Below are 20,858 nucleotides of genomic sequence, written 5' to 3' on the forward strand. Positions count from 1 at the left end.
CTGAACCTTTCTTGATCATCTCGAATGCGGACCACATTATGCTCTCATAAGTTCCATAGCCTAGGGTTTTCGGAAAGTTGACGATGCCTGCGGTCCTGGCTGTGTGATCAGCTTGGCATTAAACTACGATGGAATGCCCCTTTCACGGAGCCGAGAAGTTAGTAGTGAATGTGGAACTTCGGCTGAACTTCACGCTTCGTGTTACCCAGCATTTCTTTTTCTTTTGCTCTTTTAGGATTGAGTCTATGAGGAACAAATCAAATGTTCACTCGTCGCACGCTATATAAAATGTTCAATCCAAACGTGTTCGCCTACTGTAATTTATTTTGCAGGACATTCAGGCCTCACTTGTTCGTTATTCGAGGACATTACTCGCTCGTCAATCATAACGCACCAGACTGCAGGATAGTGGCACCCACATTTCAGAGTCGAACAACGGGGACTTACTTTTCGCTGGTGAGTAATTCATTTAATGGCCAAATACTGGGGTTTCACGTGACAAAAACATGGTCTAATTTTGAAGCAGGGGGTAGGGAGGAAAGGAAGGGGGTAGGAGGGGGATGGGGAGGGGGATGAGAAGGGGCACTTCGGACTAATTTTTACATCCTGGGGTTGTTTAACGTGCACCTAAATTCAAGCCTACGAGCGTTCTTTTGCATTTCGCCTCCGCCAGAATTTGGCTGGCTCTGCCGGGTTCGAATGCGTTTCCTTCAGCTTAGCAACGCAACCCCATAGTGATTAAGCTACCGCGGCGGATGTTGGTAAGTCACTCGGACACTTAAAATATTCCTTGCACGCTATATATCCGTGCTATCCGCAATTGTCTTTTTAACACGATATTGATGTCGAAGTGTCAGACTTAGACTCGGATATGACCGATTGTTCGACAAGTTGGTAACATGATAGAAAAGTTGCCTGGAACAATATCAAGAAAAGAAGAAAGAAACATAGAGGGAGCGCGATGCTCCTTTTCTTTTGCAGTTTCATTTTGAAACTGCCTTCTTATCAAGCCTTTAGAGTTATCGTGTCCCCACCTTGATACTTTATTATATTGTACCACATCATGCTATACTACAGTATACTATACTATACTATACTATACTATACTAATACGCATAGCTTAACTTTTGAGCTCTTTGTGCTTGTTTTGCAGACAAAGCGAGTTCACGTCAATGTGTGGTTCATTGTATCTCGGCACATTGCCACTTTAGTGTCGCAAATCTATTTATTTGGTGGCTTCTACTTACAAGTGGGACAGCGAAAAGGCATCAAGCTCGGAACGAAAAAGACGCACCAGATTATTAATGATCTAAAACACCAGAAACAGGTGCGCAACTCTTGTTTATATTAGTGATAAGCGACGTCATCATAGCTACCGCTATTGCTACACGAGGTCCGCAAACATTGCTCTGTGTGATGACGTCACCATAATGTCAATGACGACGTGTCCCATTCTTCGCGACCAATCTTAATATGAGATTATTATATCTTTTTCCTGAGAGTTCTCACGAATGAAGGATGCCTAAAAGCAGTGAAGAAGAAACTGGGAATAGGCAAGAATCAGATGTATGCGTTGAGACAAAACCGGCAATATCACTGCTAATATGGATAAAATAGTTCAAGTGGCTGAGGAGCTATATAGAGATATATACAGTACAAGTGGCACCCACGACGATAATGAAAGAGGGAATAGTCTAGAGGAATTTGACATTCCACAAGTAACGCCGGAAGAATTAAAGAAAACCTTGGAAGCTATGCAAAGGGGAGAGTCAGCTGGGGAGGATCAGGTAACAGCAGTTTTGTTAAAGGATGGTAGGCAGATTGTTCTAGAAAAACTGGCTACCCTATATACGCAATGCCTCATGACCTCGAGCGTACCGGAATCTTGGAAGAACGCCCAACATAATCTTAATTCTTAAAAAAGGGGACGCCAATGACTTGAAAAATTATAGACCGTTAAGCTTACTGTACGTTGCCTACAAAGTATTTACTAGGGTAATCGCAAATAGAATCAGGAACACCTTAGACTTTTGTCAACCAAAGGACGAGGCAGGATTTCGTAAAGGCTACTCAACAATAGTCCATATCCACACTATCAAACAAGTTATAGAGAAATGTGCGGAATATAACCAGCCCTTATATATAGATTTCATTGATTACGAGAAAGCGTCTGATTTAGGCGAAACCTCAGCAGTGATGCCGGCATTACGAAATCAGGGTGTAGGCGAGCCGTATGTAAAGATACTGGAAGATATCGATAGTGGCTCCACAGCCACCGTAGCCCTCTATAAAGAAAGCAACAGAATCCCTATAAAGAAGGGCGTCAGGGAGAGAGATACGATCTCTCCAATGCTATTCACAGCGTGTTTACAGGAGGTATTGGGAGACCTGGGGCGCTATAACGTAAAACGATTCCAAGCTTTTCTATTTGAATTCTGCAATCAGGCCTCCACGATTGGTCCTTTTTTTTTTAAACACGCCCACTTGGCCTGTCTGTCACGCGACGTCACGAAAACCGCGATAGCTCCCTGTTTGCTATGACGCGTACACACTGAATATGCATGATTGTACTGAATAAAAGAAAAATTGTTATTTCAGATTCGACGCCTTGTTGCCGTTAGACCTCGGCTATTGGTCAAAGGCTTTGGGGCGGCACCCACTTCACCTAGCTGTCACGCGACGTCACAATACCGCGAAAGCTCACCGCGTGAAAGTGACGTGTACGCGTGAAAGATGCATTAATATGCCGAACAAAAGTGAATTTTGTTTTGAATAGCCACAGGCTGTCCCGTTCCGAAAGGAATAAAAGATGGCTGCCGCCGATCGCTCAGGCACTAGCTACTCGCACCTGCCGGAGAGCACGGGTTTATTTTCGTACAATAAATCTTTTGGCATGGCCGTGTAACGTTTTCTAGCCCTTTCGACACGTTTACGACCTCGCTCTGCCAACTCCACTTTGCTCGGGATCCGTTTTAGCGTCATTCGTAAGCTTCCGTTGCATGCCGCCGCGATTTTCGACCAGCCACCGCAAGCTAAGGGGAAACGGACCAATCGCAGACGCCGGCACCACCTCTTTCATGGGTAATTGATTTTTAGTGCAGTGTCTCGGCCCCATCGAATTCCTCTCCACTTGAGCGTGCTCTTCGCCTCTTGTCAGCCAATTAGATAAGACAAGCCGCTCAGTGTAGGCAACGTTATTCGTTTTTCAAGCAGACAGAAGTGACCTCTTGTGAACGAGGAGAGCGGTTGGTTGGTCTGTTAAACAACCCTATGGGTGACCGCCCGATACTTGCGTTGGCGGTTACACAAATTTGACGTCACGAGAATGGAATAAAAATATATTCGAATAGTTTTACGTTATAGGGCCCCTGGATTGGGAAGAATTGGGGATAAGAGTTAATAAAGAATACATTAGTAACTTGAGATTCGCTGACGATATTGCCCTGCTTAGTAACTGAGGAGACCGATTGCAATGCACGCTCACTGACCTGGACAGGCAAAGCAGAAGGGTGGGTGTAAAAATTAATCTGCAGAAATCGAAAGTAATGTTTAACAGTCTCGGAAGAGAATAGCAGCTTACGATAGGCAGCGAGGCACTGGAAGCGGCATGAGAATACATGTACTTAGGCCAGGTAGGGACCGGGGATCCGGATCATGAGACTGAAATAATCAGAAGAATAAGAATGGGCTGGGCTTCGTTTGGAAGGCATTCTCAGATCATGAACAGCAAGTTGCCGATATCCCTCAAGAGAAAAGTGTATAACAGCTGTGTCTTACCAGTACTCACCTACGGGGCAGAAACCTGGAGACTTATGAAAAGGGCGGATCAAGAAAGCTGCCACAAGGATGTGGTTATGTACGAACTCCTGAAAAATTAAAATGTGTCAGTGTCCGACCGAATGGGCGCAAAAACACATTAAGAGCTTCAGATAGAGCAACTACAAGGGAGCTATTCTCAAAGTCCTCTGCAAAAAAAAAAAATGGAGACAGAAAGGACGTCAGCTGCTACTCACCTATGTGTATTTTCTTTTCTTCATGCACCTACGTTATGCCCCTTCGCATTGCCTGTATGCTGCCATCATAGTCGGCATAACAAGTCAATACTCACTCATATTCGCCCATATTTTCGTAGGCTATGTACTCGCTTGCGCTCACACTCGTTCTCGCGCCTGCTCAACAACGCTCGCTTGCGTTCATAGTCACTTCCCTTTACAGTTACCAGCCTCCACTTAGGCTTATACTCGCGTCAAGGCCCAATCACCGGCAACCACCCAAATCCACTACTGCGTCCGCTCCTAGCCACTGGCACTCACTCCCATTCATACTCATGTCCCGTCATGTCCTCCGTTATTCACTAACGCTCTATCTCACGCCTTTGGAGTTGATAGTACGAGTTAGCGTGCTCGTGAGTGAGCATGCCGACTTGTGGTTGCAACTGTCGTGAAACAAAGAGATTACCACACGTAGGTTTGACGGCGGATGTGTAAAGACAAGCGCAGACCAGTCGTGTTTCTAGAACGTATATCGTCTATACGTTCTCATCAGTCATGGTGCACACGCTTGTGTACAAGACTTGTTTTCTGCATGTGTTATCTACGGCTGGCACGGAAAAAGAAACCTGCGACTTTGCGTCGCGGGTAAATTGAGCACCCTGCACACTCACTTCCAGTTCAGCACGCTGAGGACTGCTACTCACGGACACTTTGATGAAGGCACCATATTGTTCGACGGCGTGTTCGACTTACTGCGTTCCTTTCGCGATGTGGAAAGAATCATTTTTTTTTCTTTTCAGGAAATGCTTGCAGGTGATAAATAACTTGTTCATGTGTTTGAGCCGGTCAATTAGATGTCTCACTAAACAGACGCGCCATGATTGACCTTAGGCGAAATCGTTATTTGTTTGTTCTGCAATTATGAGGAGTCGCTGGAATGTGTAGAAGCACTCATCCTATCACCTGATTTTTTTTTTCATGAAGACTGCAGTGCATTGAAATAGAATTGGGCAAACATCAACGGAAATAGATAAATTCTTTGGTCGAATCGGCTACGAACTTTAGAGAATAATGAACTTCACATATTGATTTGAATGTCTAGTGTTTTGCCAATGCTAATCAACATAACATACTATAACGTATTCGTGGAAACCGTGCGGTAAAGAAATATGGCTTGTTTACATTATTTCGTACATTTACGTAACGCCGTTCTCAACGGGACGTCCGGTCAAATAAGGTTGTCTCACCCAGCCACACGTTCCGTCACTGCTCGTCGGTCAATGAACTTTCCCCATCCTCGGATCCCCGGTCTCAACTAGCGCCGTAGGTCCGTCCTACAAATTCAACTGCCGATGAGAGTTAAATGTTTGGTAAGCCACAGCCCAAAGGAATGGGCTTACTCTTAAAAGTAAATGTATTGCAAAACAAAACTGTTTCCTTCTTTCGACGGCTGTGTTTCGCTTTCCTATTCCCACGTAGTTAGTGAGAGCCTGGGCGAAAAGCGCTAGGCACGCACAATTTATTGCCAGGCCACCTGAAACCTCGGCGGCGTCGCCAGCCAGCAGAGGACTCGGGAGCCGGCGCCACAACACCGGTACCACAGTCCCGCTCAAGGTTTGCCTGCGTTGAATAATACGACCGTCGGCTGCATGCGAACTCGGTGTTTACAAGACGACGTTGGCCGAATGTATTCTTCGCATGCGTGCCGTGCTTCTGCGGCGCGCACTGTGACGTCACTCGACACCACGTGGTCGTTCTGGCACCTCAATAACACAAGCGGTTGCCGCCCGGAGGCGTAGGCGAGTGGACCCCCGATCGTATACATAACATGTGGTCAATATTGCTTGACACAATCCGTGGTTGCTCAGTGGCTATGGTGTTGGGCTGCTGAGCACGAGCTCGCAGGATTCGATCCCGGCCACGGCGGCTGCATTTCGGTGGGGGTGAAATGCGAAAACAGCCGTGTACGTAGATTTAGGTGCACGTTACAGAACACCAGGCGGTCAAAAATTCCGCAGGCCTCCACTATGGCGTGCCTCATAATCACAAAATTGTTTTGGCACGTTAAACCCCATGATTTATTTAATATAGCTTGGCCATTCTAAGCCTCTGTGGCGTCTCTAGTCAGCAAATGACTCGGGAAGCGGAAGCTACCGCACAACGTAAAGCATTCCCACTCAAGGCTTGTCTGCATTTACCAATTACGAGTGTCGGCGGAATCCGAACTCGGTGCTTTCAAGATTGCGTTCTCCCAATCCGTACCGCACCCCCATTGCATGCACCGTGACTCGTCACTTGACACCACGCGGGCCTTCAACCCCTCAAAAACCACGAAGAAAACCCAAGCGGTTGCCGCCCGGACACGTAAAGGTGTGACGAACCCCTCCCTGCACGCATAACACGTGGGCAACTCGCGACACTGAGAAAGTATCTGAATCAGTCACGCGGCATAACAAGACCCGCAGATGGCAGCGGCAAGCGCAAACCCAGTTCGAACGTGTTGATTTCTCGGTGGTTCTTTTAATAGAATACTTGGCTAAAGATAGCCAGTTTGTGAAGTCACGAAGCCGTTCAAAGCTACACAGACCAAGTTTAGACAAGTGGCTGAACCGCATCGCTGGCGATTCCCGTAGTCCCTAGAGTTCCAGAGCTACTTGCAGTTGTGTTTTTTTTTTAGAAAGCGTTATGGAGGTATGCGTCTCGACGTTGTACACCCATGTGCATGCAGCACAACGCTCATGCGGCGCTCAGGTTCGTGAACACCAGGGATCCCGGAGGCGCAACGTCGCTCGCGGTGTCTGTGAGCATGCAGGGACGTTGGAACAGGCCCAAGGCCTACCTGCAGCACGAGGCCAGCAAGTACGGATTCCTCGAGCCATGCATCAAGCTGCCCGCAGGTGTGCAGCAGTTTGGAAACATGTACGAGGTATGAAAACGCACGACCGAAATTTCTGAACCACCGCTGTTCGACGAACAACGGAGCTTTTTTTTCTATCTTCGGCCGCTCAGTGTGCGTCTATGACGCGGCTCTTTTTTAAAAGAATGGGTACCAAGAGAAGGGAAACGCAGTAGAGGACGGCAGAAGACTAGGTAGTCCGAGGAAATTAGGAAATTTGTGGGTGCTAGTTGGAATCAGTTGGCGCAGGACAAGGGTATTGGGTATCGCAGGGAGAGGCCTTCGTCCTGCAGCGGACATAAAATAGGATGATGATGATTATTATTAGTAGTAGTATTATGATCAATTTTATTTTAGGAGCGGGGGAGCGGGGCTCTAAATGTGACTATTTTAGCACTTGGACGCTGGAAAAAAATCTCAACCCGTCTAGGACTCTCTAACTCCAGTATACTAAGTGGAAATCTAGTGTTTTCCTCGCGGATTAATGCCAAGTGCGTCATCGCTTCCTGAAATTCCAGCACGACACATTGCTCGACACAGAAAGATATCAGCCACCAATGCCTGTGCCGGGGCCACTCGATCCAAACAGACAAACCTGCAACCTGTTGCATGCGCCGCCAACGTTGAGAGGCATCTGGTTTGGTCGTATTTTACGCACATTATCTGCATCGCTAAAGCTATATTGCTACTTCGATGCTTGTAGAGAGCGCGGTGATGAAACTGTGCTTCCACGACATTTTGATGAAGGTTTGTAATAGAAATGACACGGGCGAGGATACGAAATTTCAAGGTCATGAAAATTTCCTTTTTTTTTTTATTGCGCAACTTCTGACGACGGAACAACTCGCACAAGCACAGCTATATATTAAACGTATATTCGTTCCACAACGATTGCAAGATGATCAGCGCATAAAATAGCATATAAAAATATCACTATTATTTTAAGTGTTAGATCGGATGAAAGGAAAACTACATGAGGTACTGGTTCCAAAGCAAGCCCCGTAGTCACGTAATCTTTAGTGGAACACATCATTGTGCTCATGGTGAATATTACACTGCGAACTCAAACTGTGAATTCCACACTGTATGTCCAATCTTCTCTGTATTGTGGCTTTTTTTTTTGGAACCCCCGCCCTGCAAACTTCTGTGGCTCATTATACAGAATTACGAATTAGTGTTTTAAAAATAGCGAATTCTAGTTTACCGAACTCTAAAGTTTACTATTGTTTCTTACTTTAGAACAAAATACTTTGGGAGGGGACTATCTATGTTTGGATTGTTTATGCCGGATCTCTTTTTAGGTATACTGTCATAGTCACATCACTCAGGAAGAAATCATGTCAAATAAAAAGCGAAATTTCCAACCAGATATCATCTTCTCCCTCTTTCGTGTGAGAAGTTAGGCTACAAATCTATAACAGTTTTTATGTTTTCAACACATCGTCCGATTTTCTCTCGTTCACAATACCCACTGCTTTCACGTGGCGTCCTGTATCTGACGCCGTAGACGTAAGCTGACTCAGGTGAGCTAATTTCTCATGTTCAGTTAAGTTTTCCACAAAAAAAATATAATTCTTCGTCTCCTGATAGTGCTACTTTCTCGCGTGTTCCCGATCACAGAAAACATTTTCATAGTTAAGACTAACGATGCCGCAATTAACTCTCTGTCATGCAGATCTGTAGTAAACCCAGCTACCAGGCAATCTATGACAGGACGTACAAGGCCGAGTACCGATACAACTTCGAAGATGGACTTTCGTTCACCTACGACACGTTTCAATCACTGAGAGAAAAGGTGAGAAACTTGCCGTGTTAGCAACGCTGGTTAAAATTTCATACGAGCACGGGTTTAAGAACGCAGCTCCTACACGTGCCTTCCTGCGACAAGCATCGACGTTGCCCCTCGTAACTGAGTGAATTAGCACAGAGAAGAATGCAAGCGAGCGCGGGGGGCAGCGGTAGATAAAATACGCCGATAGCGAAGAGAGCGTGAGGAGAAAAGCGGAGAAGGAGGGCATGGCGACAGCGTGAGAAGTGTAGCGGCGCGCAAGATGCGCTTGGCGGCGACAACGGCTACGAGATTGCATCAAAGTAGCGCGCGTCGTACGCATGGAAACAAAGGGCTGCAAGAGTGGAGGTTTGTCCGCGGCCGCTGCTCGGAAGTGCGCCCACGTGTCACACACGCGCTCCCTCTCGAGATCTCCCGATTAGTGAAGCAGTCACGCTATTACACTTCGCTAAGTTTGAAACGATTCGCACGCGAAATATTATCCGCGCTAGCCTATACATCGCGGAATGAAAACACGTAAAGAGTTGCTCTCATATTTTGCATCAGAGAGCATCGTAATAGTCGTTGAATTTTGTCTATTTCTATGGTGCACGCTTAGCCTGGGTGCATTCACCACAAGGAATGCAAACTAGAGCGCTGCATGGGCCGTGACTCCTGGCCTGGCCCGGTACTTCTATATGTTTCCCGCCTTAGCGCCGACCCAGTGACTCAAAGCGAGTCCCAGGCCCTTCCCGAGCCCTAAAATAAATTTCACTTACCCGACCGGGCCCTGATCGATCGCAAATCAGACAGAACCTGTCATTGAAAGTGTTAGGACCTCGGTGCCGCAGAGGCAAGGAATACTCGTTTTGACAGCCTGAGAATTCGGAGAGTCGACTTACTTCAAAAGCAGGTTTGCCGAGTGGCTGTGGTGTAACCCCAGCCGGGCAGCCACCTTGGTTCAGTAGTGGACCTTGGTTCTGTAGGGGGCAATCACCTCCACGGCAAGGCACAGCGAACTAACGGACGGTCACTACAAAGCACCGCCCCCCCCCCCCCTCAGAATACTGGAGGCTTACGTGTGAATGGCGGAAGGAATGAAAAGTTAATGTTCAAGATAGACTGGCTTCACCCGGTCGCATGACACTCTCTTCTTTGCCGCGAAAGATCAATCTTCAAGGTGTTCTCCGAACGCGGAACCACACAAAAAGAGCCGTTGCTTCATAGGAAGGAGTGAATGGCGGCTTGGTGGCTCAAGTCGCGCCGCAGAAAGACATGCGTCGTTGTGTCCATTGTTGGGAAACTAAACACAGGCTGCCTGCGGGCGATACCTGGGTGTGTAGGTCGAAGCTGGTCGACCCAGGAATATAGCCTCTCTAAGTGCTGCGCCGTTGCTGGTGGAACGCCTTGCTGGGTGCGGAAAAACTGGCCTGGAATGCGGATTGCTGACCCATAGAACATCTCGGCTGCGCTGAATCTGATGTCATCCTTGATTGCTTTTCGCAGACCCAAAAGTGCTAGAGGTAGCCTTTCCAGCCAGTGCTGTCTGTCAAGTGTGGCGGTTAATGACGCCTTCATTTAACGGTGGGCACGCTCGACCATGCCGTTGCTCTATGGGTGGTAAGCCGTGGTGTTAAGGCACGTTCCGAGCAGTTTCGTTGGGCCAGAAGAAAGAGAGCTTTGGAATTGTCGGCTTCGGTCAGTAGTTATGCGGAAAGAGCAACCGTACCGCGACACACACGTAGCAACAAATGCTTCCGCCAGTGTTTCGGCCATGATTTCTTGCAGAGGCATCCCCTCAGGCCACCATGAGTACCGGTCGACACAGATGAGGACGTATCTGAAACATTGGCGTGGAAGAAGAGGCCCCAACCAAGTCTAAATTCACGTGATTCAGGTGGTCCTCAAACGGTTCTCAGGTGGTCGAAACAGCTCCACCGCTGAACGTGAGTGGCAGGACACTTTCACGGCTTCACAGGTTTGGCAGCCTCTTTCCCAGCTTCGAATATCTTTGTTGATTCCTGGCCCGACGAAGCGGTCTGTGATAAGTCTCTGTGTTGTTCTGATGCCGGAATGGCTTAGCCCGGGCAATGAATCGGATATTGACCGCCGAAACTGATGTGGCACGAACGGGCGAGGAGCTGCCTGCGATGTGTCGCATGTCACCAGTGTTGTTGTGTAGGGAAGCTGCACTTCCGCAAGCTGGAGCTAGAGCAGTTTGTGGTGGTTTTACTGGCTAGAGGCTAGAGTTTGGAAATCCACGGGGCCAGCAGGCACAGCCCAATCCGCGACAGTGCGTCAGCTGCCTGATTTCCGACCCCAGAGATATGGCGGATGTCCGCAGAAATTTCGGAGATAACGGAAAGTTGCCGAAGCTCACGTCCTGAGAAAGAGGAGTTGGTTTTCTTGAAAACGAAGGTTAACGGCTTATGGTCGGTCATAATGTGTGAGCTACAGCCGTGATGAAAATAAAACTGACACGCTTGACAGCGGAATAGATGGCCAACATTTCCCTCTCAAAGGCGCTGTAGCCAGTCTCTGCATATATGCTTGAGGCGCTTTGAGAAGCCCAGTGGCCTCTAGTTTGTGACATCGGGTTGCTGCACAACTGCACCCTCTGTCGTGGTCGACGCGTCTACCATAAGGCGAGTTGTGGCGTCGGCAATGGATGAATGAGCAACGCTGCAGTCGCCAATCGCGTATTTGGTTCCTGGCAGGAATGTTCGGGCTCCGAGGACCAGTGGAAGGCAGGCGTTATTTTGAGTCGCGACTCAGCACATCGCTAAGTGGCTGAAGAACTCGCGCACAGGGTCGCATGAAGCGCCTATGAAAATTTATGAGCCCCAGAAACTCGCGAAAATTTCGGAAAGTGGTTGGCGAAGGGAAGTCCTCGACTGCCCACACCCCTCATTTTTGTGGCTTGGTGCCTTTGGGCGAAATGCGATGGCAGAGAAGATCCAGGGCTTCAACTCCGAAGCCGAAAATGCATTTCTGGGGCTTTAGGACCATACCGTGTTCAACCAGTCGCTCAGATAGAAAGCGAAGGTGCTCTTCGTTCTCTTCGTTTGTGCAACTTGCAACGAGAACATACTCAAGGTAGACGAAAATGAACGGGAGTCCGCGCATAACCTCGTCCATGAACTTTTGAACAATTGGCGCCGCATTCTTTAAACCGTCAAGCATACGGACCAACTCATTACCATCGACCGTCATCGTAAGGTGGGTGGTACCGCATTTTTTACGGTGCGAACATTACGCGCCTCATGAGGCGGATAATGCGGCGTTGGCATGACTACGCCACTCTTCAAAAAGGCTACAGACCTTTGACCTTTTGGTGGAACTCGAACCTACGACGTTTGGCATTAATTAAATCAGTTCTTTAAAGTTGAGTTAAAAAAAGCATTCGCACCCACGATCTTTGGTTGGAGTCGAACCCATGACCTTCGGTGTTCAGTAAGGCGAAGTTAATTAATGCAGAGTTAATTAAGGTATATTTAATTAAGGCACTATAATCCATACCCTTTGGTACGAGTCGAAGTCGAAGAACCACAGATGGCACAAATTATTCCGGAACTGTTCACTGTCCCTCAGAAACCACTATCAAGTTTGGGGCATCAAACTCCACAATTTAGTTATCCTTTTTTCCCATGCTGCCAAAATAGAAGAAAAAAATACCTACTTTTTTCACTATTTTTATTTCAAGTACTCATGACAGACGCAGGCGCTGAATTCGAAGTGCGTTAAGTTCCTCACATCTATGACGCGACGGGGGAAAAGGAAAATCCCTGCTGAGAACAGAGAATAAAACAAAATAATCGTAGGCTCTGTGGGTGGGTAAAGCGCGAGAGGACTCAATGCCCAAATTAACAGCGCGGTCACACACAGTTTCACGCACCCGCTGACCCCAAGTGGCATCGAAGATGGATGGATGGATGCAAAACTTTAATAAGGTCCTGAGGTACGCGACTCGGCGCGCTGCGGGCCGCTCCCACTTTGGGACAGTCAGGCCTTGCCCGACCGCCGCATCGTGGGCCCTCTGGACAGCCCATAGTTGCGCCCCGGCATCGGGGCTCTTGATAGCGGAGAGCCACTTGTCCACATTGATTTGTTCCGTGCCTCGTAACGAGGGGCAACGCCAGAGCATATGGTCTAGGCTAGCGATGTCATTGCAGTGCCTGCAAGAACTAGTGGCATAGGTGTCGGGATAAATTTTGTGGAATAAAGCCGGGTTGGGATATGAACCTGTTTGCAATAATCTGAGGGTCAATGCCTGCGCTCTATTTAACTTCTTGTGGGGAAGGGGAAAGTCTCTCCTGCCGAGATAAAAGTGCTGCGCAATTTCGTTGTATGTGGTCGGTTGATCTCTGTTCTCCACCACTGCGGGCCGGCGTTGGAGTTCTCCATGGTCGCGGAAAGCGAGACCTCGCGCCTTGGAGTGGGCCAGCTCGTTGAGGTTTGTGGGGCCTCCCATGATGGATCCCATGTGAGCGGGGAACCACGTGAGAGTGTGGGTGGCGATGCTTTTGCCTTCGAGGATGCGACAGGCTTCCTTACACACGGCGCCAACGCTGAAGGCGCGGATGGCTGCCCTGGAGTCGCTAAAGATATTGGCATGTCCGTCGTCCAGGAGGGCCAAGGCAATGGCCACTTGCTCGGCAGCATGCGACGACGTGCTTCGTACCGAAGCGGCGTTAACGGTCGAACGTCTGTGGTTGATTGAAACTACCGTGAAATTGTTGCTGTTTGCATACTGGGCCGCGTCAACGAAGCAGCTGCCGCCAGGGAGTTCGGTTGCGCGGCGTAGGAGCGCTACCGCTCTGGCCTTCCTTCTTTCCACGTTGCGCTGGGGATGCATATTGCGCGGGGCGGGCGATATGATGATGTTATCTTTCTGCTCTTTCGGAAGGCCCTGGTAGGCATCTTCGACAGTGGCCGGGGGGACGCCCATCTCAGTTAGGAGTCGTCTGCCCGCCCTGGTGCCCGAGAGCCTAAGAATCTGTGCCCTTTCTTATGCTTCTGCAATCTCTTCTAGGGTATTATGAATACCCAACTGCAGGAGTCGGTCGGTGCGTGTGTAGTTGGGTAGTCCGAGCGCGCTCTTGATCCCCCTCCTTATCATGGCATTTAGCTTGTCTCGCTCGACCCTCTTCCAGACGTGCATGGCCGCAACGTACGTAAAATGGCACAACAAGAAAGCGTGGACTAGCCTTAACAGATTCTCTTCGCTCAGGCCTCTCCTTCTGTTAGCCACCCGCCTGATTAGACCGATGACGTTGTCCGTCTTTCTTGCTAGTTTTTGAATGGTGATGTTATTCGAGCCCGCCCCTTCGAGTGTCATTCCCAAGATTCGAATGGACGCGACTTTGGGAATGGGATCTCCGCAATTGGTGTAGAGATTAATGTCAAATTCAGAGGGGGGTTTCCAGTTCTGTGGCTTGCGGCCCTTTCTACTTGGGCTGTAGAGAAGGAGCTCCGATTTCTTCGGGGAGCACCGGAGTCCCGTGTCGGTTAGAAAACGCTCTGTAGTGTCGACAGCTTCTTGGAGAGCGGCTTCGACTTGACCGTCACTGCCACCCGCGCACCAGACAGTGATGTCGTCCGCGTAGATCGTGTGACCGATGCCCTGGACCTTGCCTAGATACCTTGAGAGGTCGACCATTGCGATGTTGAAGAGGAGTGGTGAGATGACTGACCCCTGGGGGGTGCCTCTTCTGCTCAGCTCCATTTGCTCCGATTCCAAATCTCCAGCCTTGAGGATGGCGCATCGTTTGTTCAAGAAAGACCTGACGAAAGCATGGAAGGACAAGCCCAGGTTGAGTTTGGAGATGGCGTCGAGAACGAACTCGTGACGGATGTTATCAAAGGCCTTCTCCAGGTCCAAACCAAGGATGGCTCTCGTGTCCCGAGTGCAGCGTTCCAAGATTTGGATCTTGATAAGCTTCATGGCGTCCTGGCTGGAGAGGCCTGGCCTGAAACCTATCATGTTGTGAGGGAAAAGGTCGTTGGTCTCGATATACTCGGCAATTCTGTTATGGATTGCGTGCTCGGCCACCTTCCCTACACATGACGTCAGTGAGATTGGCCGGAGGTTGTCCAGGCTCGGCGGTTTACCGGGCTTTGGGATTAGTATGACCTTCGCCAACTTCCATTCTTCCGGTACAATTCCCTGCTCCCAAATCCGATTTATCTCATCTGTAAGAAACTCGATCGATGCGTCCTCCAGGTTTCTGAGAGCCTTGTTGTTAATGTGATCCGGGCCGGGTGCTGACCTACCGTTGAGGTCGTGTAGGGCGCGGCGGATTTCACTGATTTTGAAAGGTTCGTCCAGCGCGGAGTTCGGCTTCCCTTTGTATACTGGGTATGCCGCCTCATCGGCCACAGTTTTGAGCGGCAGGTACTTCTTAGCCAGCATCTCCAGCATGTCCTTTTCCGAAGACGACTTCTTGGCTTCGTGGAGCGCTTTAGCGAGGACACTTCTCTGGTTTGACTTGGTGCCGGAGTCGTCGAGCAAGTGTTTGAGAAGATTCCACTTCCCTCCCGTACGCATCTGCCCATCAATTGAATTGCAAATGTCGTCCCATTGCTGCCTAGACAGGGCTTGGCAGTGCTCGTCGATCTGCTTGTTGATCTCGGCTATCTTTTTTCTGAGCTTGCGATTCAAGCGTTGGCTTTTCCACCTCTCGAGAAATGATTGCTTAGCCTCGAGAAGGTGCGCTAGCCTGCTATCCATTTTGTCTGTCTGTAGATCCGTCTCTATGGTTTTGGTTGTGGAGCAGACATCTTGCACAATTAGTGCGCACCACTGGACGAGACTCTCCGGCTTTTCTCCACGGGCGGCGCGGGCCTTGCGCACGACACGGTCAAGGGCAGAAGCCTGTGGCAGGAGGCATCGAAGAGGCTCGTGGAAATGTCGCAGGTGCCTAGTTTCATGTGCCCAGTAATCCAAGTTGGTATGAAAGAGGTTGATTGAACGGCGGCATGTAAGTTGTAGCACACGTCAAGTAGCATGATTTGGCGGTAACACGGCACATATGCAATGTCAGATACGCCTGATCCAAGTTGGCACGACGATTGCTTTCGAATCCGGTTCCCTCATTCCACACAGCAGTGGGATTCTGTGGACCACTAGACCGTAGACAACCCAGTGATCTAAACTTGCAAACATATCGCTGTACGCATCATGCGACTACTGGTGTTGCGCCCACTGTTCTTCTTCCTGGACGCCAACCTCGAACCAGATTTGACATTGTGGGATAGCCTGACAAATGTTTCAGCACGGACCCTTCAAAAGCACTACAGCACTTGCGAGAGCGCATAAAGGACAAGGAAATGAAGTCGAAGAGCTACACCGTAGAAAAACGTGGTGCCAACGAACCCAAATTCGTCATTGGTGATTACTTGCGGATTGGATTACCTGCACATCGTACGAATCTATCTCCGTAGTTTTCTGCGCCCAAGAAAATTATTGAAAATCGCGGACCTGCCTCTTACATCTTGGAAGGTGGGCATGTGTGGATGGCTTCCAAACTAGCGGCCGTTCACCGTATAGCTATCAGCAAAATGAAATTTGGCACCTCTGCAGTCATGAACTGGTCACTGACATCCGATTATTCAGCTATTCCGGCTGTAAATTATTTGTCACAACCTGACACATCAAGCGCAGATAACTATCAAAATGCACCTCTGAATCCTGAACCACCTGCTGCTGGGCGCACGCAAAAAGATTCATTTAATTTGCCATGATGTGAAGCGCGCGTGAGAAGAAGTGCCCGTTACAAGAGGACACCGAAGAGGCTGCAGGATTATGTTAGGCAGTAATGGACAGCCGTTCTTTTTTTTTTTCGAGATAGGATAATGTTATATAAGGCCTCGCTGCCTACTGCAGCGCCATTAGAAGGTGCGTGCTTGGAGCCACCTGGAAAGAAGAAAAAGAGGATGGAATAAATTAACGGAGAGGCACTGTGTAATGGCTTCATTGATATCCTAGGGAGCACTATGCACGATATAGCAAGAACCACACTTAAATGCCACGAGGTTTCGGTCTCTCCCGGCAAATTCCAGTCGCCGCCAGTCCTCACCCGTCCGTGGTGACACTACGGAGTTCTACCCAACACCACGACGTGCTCCTGCGAAATACCCTATCCCACGATATGCTACGGCGGAATCATACTCGGCGCCACGCGTACCTGCTCCATTTAGTTTCAAGGCCGACACACCCGTCTGGTATACACCTGCGGTTCCCGAAGACATATCGCGCGCTTTTGTCGCCGCCACCCGCAGCGAGCGCCACGTTTTCCGGCCTACACATCTTGTGTGCACGAAGACGCGCCCGCACCAATTGAAATCCATTCTCTGCGGCAACAGTGATCGTTCCAATCGCGCGATGAGTCGCCTGTCGCCGAGCGCAGCCTTACACTGCCGCTGACCCGACTGCGTCGTTCGCCATCCCCGCGCTGTCGTCGGTCGCCTTCCTTGCCACAGCTGGGAAAGTAGCAGGTGCGGCCGATGGAGGCGTGGTCACGAGACGGTCAAACTGGCCAATACCTCCATCTGTTGTTAGGCTTAAGAAGGAGGTGTGTGTGTGTGGGCAAAAATTAAATTATGGGGTTTTACGTGCCAAAAGCACTTTCTCATTATGAGGCACACCGTAGTGGAGGACTCCGGAAATTTCGACCACCTGGGGTTCTTGAAGGAGCGCCTTAATCTAAGCACACGGATGTTTTCGCATTTCGCCCCCATCGGAATGCGACCGCCGTGGCCAGGATTCGATCCCGCGACCTCGTGCTCAGCAGCCCAACACCATAGCCACTGAGCAACTACGCCGGGTTGTGTGTGTGTGTGTGTGTGTATAGACAGTGTAAATACTACTTATTGCTCTTGTCGATACAGGTGCCTTATCCAGCCGAGAGAAGAAATTTCGATTAAACATGCTTCTGTAAAAGCCATGAGAACAAAAATTTTCCATGTAAACGCTCTGGGAAGGCGTAACTGACGCAGAAAAAGAATATCTGTAAAGTCGTAGAAAGAACAGCGCTTCAAGATGGCACAAAAAGGAGGAACCACACACCCACTGCGCTAATAACTTTAAGCGCTGTCCTTTCTGTAATAATGAAGCAACTGACCCGTCAGTCAATCCTTTCAAACCTGTAAAGTCAACCTGATGTCACCTAGCCATTTCTCAAGCTGTCATCAATAGTATGGCCCCGTGACCATGTTCCAGTGACTAGTCCGCTTTCGATTGTAATGCAGCTGTTTTCCCGAAGGCAAGCACTTCAAAGTTTTACCAGTTTTAGTGTCAATATAGCAGTGAACGTGTGCCGCCGAAAGCTTGCTTCGTCGCAGAGGTGATGCATGACGCAATGATGGGGCAGATTGAGCGCGTCGCACGCATCAAGGCAATGCGCTGCCGCCGAGGCAAGGAAGATAACGAAAGGGAACAGCTTGGTAGCTACTCACGGAGCCTTGCCGATGGTGACGGTACCATCGTGACGAAATCTGTTGACGTCTGAGGCGGTTCTTTCTCATTCTTTTTCTATACAGTGAAACCGTTAAGAGGAAGTTTTAGGTCGGGCCCAAACAAACAGATGTAAAACGCCGAAACGATTTTCTGAAATAACCCCTTGACCGACCTTAATGAAATTTGTTGGATTCGAGAGAGAAAGGGAAATTCTAGTGACTATTGGAAGTGGAATTTTTATTTAGGGCCTGCATTTTGGTAAAAGAATTTTCAGAAATTCGAAAGCGCGAAAAAGAATGGAAACACGAAGTTTACAAATACTTAACTCTGCATCAAGAAATAATATCGCGGTTCCGTAAACACCATCCATTAGATAATTCAAAGCGGACAAATCCTGTGTGCCGATTTATATCTTACGTGAATTCGTTACGCCGCGTACAAGGGTTCTGCAAATGCTATATTTCCATATTACTAAATTTTTTTAGATTCATGTGTAATATGTCAATTTTGTCCGCTGTAGATGTGCTGTTAGGGGCAATGCACAGAATTGTGATATCATTTTTCATTGCCGAAAGAGAGTTGTAAGCTTGACGGCGTAGTTTGCTGAAAATTTGCTATTTTTGCAAATTTTTAATAAACAAATGATGACCTAAACCAAAAGTCCAAACATGCAGCAACTAGATTTTAAGTCTTTCTTTTAAGTGCAACAAACCTCGTCAAATTTGGGGTAGTGGTTGCCGAGAAAAACAAATTCTCCTTTCAGTTACGCATGTGCATTGGCGTGAAGTTCCACAGGATGGTGAATGTGCAATGTCCAGTCATGCTGTCCAAGGAATAAAATCTGATAATAAAAGCGATGACATAACAAATAACCAAACCATTCTTACGTTTTAGGAAGTAAAAATAGAAAATACAATATTTGAAGAACCCTCCTGAACTTGCCAAAACTGAAACCAAGTCTTGAGTTTTGTGTTTCGGCCGTCTGGTGGAAGACGGTTGGACTCAGTCTTACGTAGCGTTAAAAAAGAATCACGCAACAGGGCATCCAACCACTCCCAGCATAGCGCGGAAGGATAGGTGCGAGCGATTTAACGACTCGACCGCGGCGTCCAACGCTTCCGCAAGTGATACGCTGGGGTTTTTATAGATGCCGCGTGAACTTGCACGACAGCGTGTCAAAAATCGCTTTTGGGGACAGTGTTACGCCATGCGTAGAGAGTGTAGATAGGCATCAATCGAAAGCTGAGTCTCCAGAATACATACACTGCAGCGACTTTTACGATAGACGCCGAAGTTTTATCACAGCTATCGTTTTTGTCTCGAAAATCGAGTACAAATTTTCGTCGTTTCCAAAGGCTTCCATTGCTGAATCTTTAACCACTCTGGCAACAACATTCTTGCTTGCCAGAGAGATTTGGCTCGTGTGGATTGTCTTCAAGAACATGTCTGTCACCTGCCTGTTTCAATGATCGACCTACAGTTTTTGTTATTCGCGAAAAACCCGCTTGTTCCATTGAAAACGAGCTAGCTTTGTGCCGGGGCCGCTTGGGGCGCTAGTTGGTACGTGTCCAGAAAAGCTGGATATGTGTGCGGGAAAGCGATTAGATACGAATATAGATATATACAAACATACAAACATAGAAAGACAGTTGGTCACCGGAAAGTTCGTGAAGTACCCTAAGAATGCGAACGCATAAAAATGAGCCCATCAAAGGAATCAATAAGCAATCACTTTCTATCTCCTATTTCACTCTCTCTTTATCTCACCCTTCCTTTTCAGCTGTGCTACTACAAGACGAACCTAACGAGCGTCCCCTACGGATTGGCCCTGTTCGACATGCAGTACGAGGACTGGATCGGCTTCTGCTTCTCGGAGAAATTCGCCCGGTTGCGCGCCCTGCGCAAGCTGCTGGACTTCATCACCCAGCACTTCCGCTTTGCCTCCGACTTGACAGACTGCTTGTTCAGCGCACGGGCCGCGTGAAGAACCGCTGCGGCGTGCACGTTCGCGAACCTGTCGACGCCGCGTCTCGTCGTATTCGCAGGACGAGCTACAAATGAAAAAAAAAAAAACTTGAGAACAAGAAAAGAAAATTGTAAACGAAAACTTCAAATGAGGAACTCGTTGTGCCGTTCTTTCAGTTTGAATTTTCTTATATGTTAACCCCTCGTCTAGCGACATGACTATTTAATAAATCAATTATTAAATGTATCACTCTTTAATTACGTCTTACACGTACAACGTACAGAGAAAAAGAACATGGCAGAACCCGTGTTACGATTAATGTCCGCGTTACTGCGCTTAGCATCGAAACCATGCAGCGACGCACCGTACTGCCAACGCCGAAACGTCTCCTTATGAGGCGTGTATGCAGTAGGGCTCCTCTTTCATAGCTCAGTGATGATGATTTATTGCCGCCCCTTTTAAAACGAGGTCGCAATAAATGGTCGCCTAGTCCGCTTGGTCTAATCAGTTTTTGCCGCATTTATCGCAGTCTGGCGTTATTGCCTATCTGCCCTCGACATTTTCTTTCTTCCTGAATACCTCTACGTAGGCCTTGTATAATTACCCTTCCCTGTAACGGATCCGATCCTATCATTCTATTCCCTTGTATTTTTTGCATCAATACTCCAAACGTCTCTTACTCATCTCGATTGCGGTCTCGACTGTAATTTACTGTCTCTGTTTCTGTCACTTTCTTTACGACGACTCTTGGCTCTCTATTTACACGTTCTATTGCCCTG

At 48.3% G+C, this 20,858-nt stretch overlaps 1 protein-coding gene across 1 annotated transcript; it reads left to right on the forward strand.

Moving 5' to 3' along the window:
• The first annotated feature begins 263 nt into the window (after nt 1–263).
• Nucleotides 264–20,300, forward strand: LOC142584891 (uncharacterized). The gene is made up of 4 exons (XM_075695220.1): nt 264–456; nt 6,721–6,918; nt 8,564–8,683; nt 19,894–20,300. The coding sequence occupies exons 1-4, from the start codon at nt 289–291 to the stop codon at nt 20,095–20,097; spliced, it is 690 nt and encodes a 229-aa protein (XP_075551335.1). The 5' UTR covers nt 264–288; the 3' UTR covers nt 20,098–20,300.
• The last annotated feature ends 558 nt before the right edge of the window (nt 20,301–20,858 follow it).

The sequence above is a fragment of the Dermacentor variabilis genome, chromosome 6, assembly GCF_050947875.1.
Source record: "Dermacentor variabilis isolate Ectoservices chromosome 6, ASM5094787v1, whole genome shotgun sequence".
Lineage (NCBI taxonomy): Eukaryota > Metazoa > Arthropoda > Arachnida > Ixodida > Ixodidae > Dermacentor > Dermacentor variabilis.